Raw genomic sequence first — 6,424 nt, 5'->3', positions numbered from 1 at the left:
CTTTTGTGTATTTTAGATTATGTTGAGATTTGGGTCATGCTGATGCTTAGGTGTCGGTTTGAGCTGAGATTCAGAGTTAGGACCTCATCAACTAGTGTTCAGTTTCCAAGGTGAGTTTTCCTCACTGTACTTGAGGGTGGAAGGCACCAATGCCGACCTTTTGATTTGGTATCCCGTGATGTGATAGTATGTTATCGTGTTGCATTGATATGTTAGATCGGTATCTTGGTATATAGGATGATGCTATGCTTAATGATCTGTAGATCCGCCTGTTTGTCTATAGATTGTTTATATGTTTATCTTTTATATGTGAACATATTTGGTTGGTGGTTGAGGCTTTACTATTTTGTGAGTAAGCCAACAGGTCGGGGCATACCAACTCGATGGTTGATTGGACCCGAGGGTATTCCAACCCAAGGATGACAGGACCTATTGTAGATTAGCATTCCAACTCGATGATTGAGTGGGCTTGGGGTATTCTAACCCGATGGTTGATTGGATCCTTAGTATTTTGGGGTATTCCAACTCGATGGTTGATTGGACCCGACATATTGTTTATTGTTTATATGTTATCTGTTTATGTGTTGGTACTTTGAGGGATCTCACTAAGCGATGACTTACAGTTTTGGGATATGTTTCAGGTACATTAGATGACTGTGGAAAGGCGAAGGTGTGACTGTAGACATCCTCTTGCTTATAACTATAATTTTGGGAGATTATGATGTTCAAAATGTTTTGAAAACTATGTTTATAAACAATTTGTGAATTTGATTTGGTTTTAAAAAGTTTAAAATTCTTGTGATTTTTACGTGTGTTACAATATTTGACCCGAGTCATACATATTAAACGTACATTAAATTAAGCAAGAAAACATTAAAAAATACGTTTCACAAAACGTAGACAAGCTCGATGATAATACATTTTTTAAGTTAATGAGCGAAAGTTATTACATGTGACCCGAATGATATTTAGGAATGTACATAAAATTAAAGAAAAAAATCTAAAGAAAATATTATGTCGAAACATAAACAAACTTGAATATAATATGAGTTTTAAAATTAACAAATGAAAGTTATTATATGTGACTCGCCTCATACGTAAGAAATTTACGTAAAGTTAAACACAAAAATATATATAAAAGAAACAACTTCGAAACATAGACAAACTCGAATTTAAACCAACAGTTTTATAAATAAACCATATAATTTAACAAAAAACATTTAATGAAAGAAAGTTCTAAATTACATTCAAAATGTTAACCACCTTGAGTTATATCGACAAATATATAAAAATAAACACGTAAAATACCTTCACATTAACGGATGGACAGTAACACCGTCAGCAAAAATGGCAATTCATGCAAGTTTTGGAAACCATAGGGTCCATGTTCGTAAAAAAAATAATATGAATTGAGTTTGTGACTTTTGGAAAGCCACATGGATCATTTTTGTAATTTTGTCTTATTCTTATGCATGTACATATACTTATTGTGATGTATATGCATATGCATATACTATATTATTATGTATATACTTATTCTAATGCATATCTTATTCATATACATGTACTTACTATCATGGATATGCATATACTTATTTTTATCCATATATGTTGTTATGCATATGCATACACATATTCATATGTATATGCATATACTAATTATTATGTATATATCATATTACGCATATGTATATGCATATACATAAGTATAATCATATGTATTTCATTGCCTAATATATATATATATATATATATATATATATATATATATATATATATATATATATATCCTCCAACATTCATATACTTATTCATATTTATATGCATATACATACAACAGTATTCGTATGTATATGCATATCCATATGAACATATTTATTCATATGTATATGTATATGCTTACTCCTATGTATACATATAGGAGTATTAAAATTGATTTTTAAAAATTTGCATATGCATATTCACATGTTTTTAAAAATATGAATATACATTAAAGAAAAATTTTGATTTTTTTTAAATATTAATTTCTAAATTTAAAAAATATCTTCGTTAATGTGAAAAAAAATTATTTTTTTTTCAAATAAGTTAATATATACCTTATATTTCGAAATTATGATTTTAAAAAGGACTTTTTCAAAAAGTTACAGTTTTAATGCATATTTATATTTTTTTTATGCAAATATACATTTTCAAAAAAAAAATGCACAACTAAATTCATATAATTTTTTTTTTGTTGCAATTGTTTTAAATATATTTATTTACATAAGCTTTGGTACTTAAATAAAGCTACTTAAATTCACTATAGATAAAAAATTTGTTAGTTCTCTTATTCAATTTAATTTTCCATTGATCATGCCTTTCTTTCTCTTTCTTTCTTTCCTTCTTTCTCTCTCTCTCTCTCTCTCTCTCTCTCTCTCTCTCTCTTTCTCTCTTTCTATATATATATATATATGGTTATGTTATTTTGTTTTCATTATCTATTGTGTGCATGTATGATTGATTCTGGACCAATCATTTTAGTTATTTTAAGAAAGTAATTACATCTTCAACATTTAATATGCATTAATTACTTTCTTAAAATAACTAAAATGATTGGTCCAGAATCAATGCACACAATAGATAGTGAAAACATTTGAACGTAACTCTCTCTCAATCTCTCTCTCTCTTTCTCTCTCTCTCTCTCTCTCTCTCTATATATATATATATATATATATATATATATATATATATATATATATATATATATATATATATATATATATATAGGGTTAGGTTCATGTGAGACGGCCTAATTTTGTGAGACCGTGAGACGCATTTTTTTTATTTTTTTTAAAATTTTTTTTAGTTAATTTAAGTCCGAAAATAATATTTAAAAAAAGAATTTTTGGATTTTTCCATTTATTTTGCATTTTAAAATTATTTTTTAGAATATGTACAGTGTAACATTTATTAGAATATTTCACGTATTTTTCAAAAAAAATGGAATTTATTTTTATTTTATTTTATTTTATTTTTTTTAGTTAATTCAAGTTCTGAAAATAATATTTAAAAAAAGAATTTTTAGATTTTTCCATTTATTCTGCAATTTAAAATTATTTTTTAGAATATGTCAGTGTAATATATTCTATTAGAATATTTCATGTATTTTTCAAAAAAAATGGAATTTTTTTTTATTTTTTTTAGTTAATTTAAGTTCCGAAAATAATATTTGAAAAAAGAACTTTTAGATTTTTCCATTTATTTTGCATTTTAAAAATATTTTTAAATTTGGTGTCACGGTCTCACAAAATTAGAATGGTCTGAACCTTAACCTATATATATATATATATATATATATATATATATATATATATATATATATATATATATATATATATATATATATATATATATATATATATATATTACGGAAAAGAATTCGAATTGGAAAGTTTGAAACAGATGACTTGCCAACACCAACTCTACCTTCCCTCCTGTACTTAATATGCCTAGCACCCTCCTCCCACTTTCACTCCATTCACCTCTCCTCTTTACTCCTGTCTGAAATCCGAGCGCCAAAAATGGTGAACTTAGTAGCCATACAGGAGCCACTGATTATCCTGTTGATGAAAATGGCCGGAGTCCAGACCCACGCCATCGATATTGAGCCTGGAACCATCATGAACTTCTGGGTACCAAATGAAACCATTCAAAAACCCAACAAAAAATCAAAAACCACCGTCGTCACCACAATCAACCCCAAACCGGAGAAGCCGGTGGTCGTCTTAGTCCATGGTTTTGCTGCAGAGGGCATAGCCACATGGCAGTTTCAAATTGGCTCGCTCTCAAAGGAGTACTCTGTATACGTCCCGGATCTTCTCTTCTTCGGAGGATCAATCTCTGATAGCCCCGATCGGTCTCCGACGTTTCAGGCGGAGTGTTTGGTCAAAGGGTTGAGAAAGCTGGGTGTTGAGCGGTGTGTGGTGGTGGGTTTTAGTTATGGTGGGATGGTGGCGTTTAAGATGGCTGAATTGTACCCGGAGATGATTCGAGCTATGGTGATTTCAGGGTCGATACTTTCTATGACGGATTCGATAAGTGAGTTGACATTGAAAGAGTTAGGCTTTTCGTCGTCGTCGGAGCTTCTGTTGCCGGATTCGGTGAAGGGTTTGAAGGCCCTTTTATCTGTTGCGACACATAAGAAGTTATGGTTCCCTGACCGCCTCCATAAAGATTACCTCGAGGTTATATTTTACCATTTTTACCCTTTAACTATTCTTTCTTGTTACAATAAGTCTCTTGTTAACATCATACTTCAATTATTTGCCTGAACAACATATTTTACTACACTTTTGATAAGATGGAAACTTACACAAGCCATCAATACACATAATTATACTTAATTGGAAATCATAAGTTGAAAAATGAATTTAAAATCTTTCCATGACGAACCATAAAATATCCACTGTGCCACAAGAACCTAATGTTTTGTGAGTGAAATTTCACATACGAGGTCTAGAGTTGAAATACGGATACACACAAAATATTATTAGTGTTGTTGCAATCAATTAACATCTCATATGGGCCTTGAGATAGGTTATGTAGGTTTACTATTTTTTTTTGTTAAATATTTTTAACGACTTGATGTATGTTTTACAGGTTATGTTTAACAACAGAAAAGAAAGAGGTGAGCTACTAGAGGGATTGATAGTTAGCAACAAGGATATTACCATTCCATATTTTCCACAGGTATGACAACATATATATCCCATATGAACGACTATATATCTCTTATATATACTTTAAACTATTGACTAATGATTTGGGGTGATAATTTTCTAGAGAATACATCTTCTATGGGGCGAGAATGATCAAATATTTAAGATGGAGCTTGCTCAAAACATGAAATGGTAACATTAATTGATGATAGGATCAAAGATCCACTTATTTTTGTTTGTTAGGTCTTATAGTGAAACGTAATTAATTTAGTTTTGTGATTATTTAATTAACAGGGAATTAGGAGAGAATACAACAGTTGAAGGGATACCAAAGGCTGGTCATCTTGTTCATATAGAACGACCATGTGTCTATAGTCGATGCCTCAAGAAGTTTCTTGCTTCACTACCAACTGAGGAACCACTACACAAATAATCGTTTATCACTTTGTATTTTTTTCTCTATACCATATATTACTACATAACCATTGTTTTGTGTATTGAATATGATCATTATGTTGATTAATTGTTCTTTTTAAAATGAAATCTTTTGTAACAGTTGTGCCTTGAGCAGTTGTCACAATAAAATGAATGATAGTTTTTGTTTGCCCATTGAGATTGTTTGGCTTTTTATATTTTTCTACCCTTGTCAGTTAAAAAAAGAGCAAATTTAATGAGTACTCACGAATATTTACAACACATGCAATGCTAATCAATTGTTTTGTTATTTTAGGAACATGTGATGTATTTTAACATATAAAAACCTAAAAAAACCCGGATCTTGTAGTAGTGAAATGTGAACAAATTCATCAATTTGTGTAACACATGATCAATTCAAACAATATTACAACTTAAAAGTTATTAGATGCCTACATCAAATACCTAATATATTGACATCAAGATATCATCCACCATCTTAATCAACTAAATTAAAAACAATAAGTTAACTCCCATACAATAAGATTATATATGCATATATCATTATATTGTCACAATGTGTGTGAACTCGCCTTCAATCACTGATCATAGCCTGATATATCAGTTGCTCACTTTGATTACGTAATCACATGTAACACTCCAAATTTATAATAAGTTAACAGCTTGATAATTTCAAATAATAATTGCTACGGTAGAAATTTTGACATTAAAAAGAAGTCCAGGGACCATTTTGTCAATAGGGTAAAGATGTTAAATGTTGACCCACTTATAGACACACAGGAGGTTTGGTTAGATTACCTTCTCTACTTCGATTTTACCAATTTTAATTTAGAACTCTTGTTTTTTTCTTGTTGATGTACTATTTCCACAAGCATTACAAGTGTAAAAAAAATTCAAAATAAAGATTCATATCTTGGTGCTAGTTTTCTTAATTTTTTCATCAGTTATTGAATTTGGCTTCCATTATCGTAACAAACTGGAATCAAAGATTCTCAAAAGAGGATAGATTAAATTTTCTTCAAAAATCATTTACTGTGATTTCTTAAGCAATGATTGAAGAATTGAAATGTTAATAGAGTGATGATCCAAATTGGATTTTCAAGGTTTCTCAACCTAAAGATATTGTCAAGTTTGGGGACATTTTTGGTCTTCAAATGGTAACAAAAAGCTTTTTTCGATCTTCTTTTACTATTTTTGGGTGTTGGATCGAAATTGGAGTACATCTATGGTTAATTTCCGCATCTAGGTGGAGTTTTTTTTGGCGTTGAGCACCAAGTGTTCAATCAAAATCC

At 29.8% G+C, this 6,424-nt stretch overlaps 1 protein-coding gene across 1 annotated transcript; it reads left to right on the top strand.

Moving 5' to 3' along the window:
• Positions 1–3,423: 3,423 nt before the first annotated feature.
• LOC145093059 (uncharacterized) lies at positions 3,424–5,306 on the top strand. The gene is made up of 4 exons (XM_079031100.1): positions 3,424–4,223; positions 4,639–4,728; positions 4,822–4,889; positions 4,992–5,306. The coding sequence occupies exons 1-4, from the start codon at positions 3,561–3,563 to the stop codon at positions 5,128–5,130; spliced, it is 960 nt and encodes a 319-aa protein (XP_078887226.1). The 5' UTR covers positions 3,424–3,560; the 3' UTR covers positions 5,131–5,306.
• Positions 5,307–6,424: the final 1,118 nt, after the last annotated feature.

The sequence above is a fragment of the Lactuca serriola genome, chromosome 3 (assembly GCF_051521515.1).
Source record: "Lactuca serriola cultivar US96UC23 chromosome 3, Lser_US96UC23_V15, whole genome shotgun sequence".
Lineage (NCBI taxonomy): Eukaryota > Viridiplantae > Streptophyta > Magnoliopsida > Asterales > Asteraceae > Lactuca > Lactuca serriola.
Note: the sequence above shows the minus strand (reverse complement) of the source record. Positions and strands in the feature narration are given on the sequence as shown.

Coding starts and splice junctions, on each gene's coding strand:
- LOC145093059 (XM_079031100.1), top strand. CDS start 3,561: ATGGTGAACTTAGTAGCCATACAGGAGCCACTGATTATCCTGTTGATG. Junction 4,224..4,638: donor TCCATAAAGATTACCTCGAG/GTTATATTTTAC, acceptor TATGTTTTACAG/GTTATGTTTAACAACAGAAA. Junction 4,890..4,991: donor CTTGCTCAAAACATGAAATG/GTAACATTAATT, acceptor TTTAATTAACAG/GGAATTAGGAGAGAATACAA.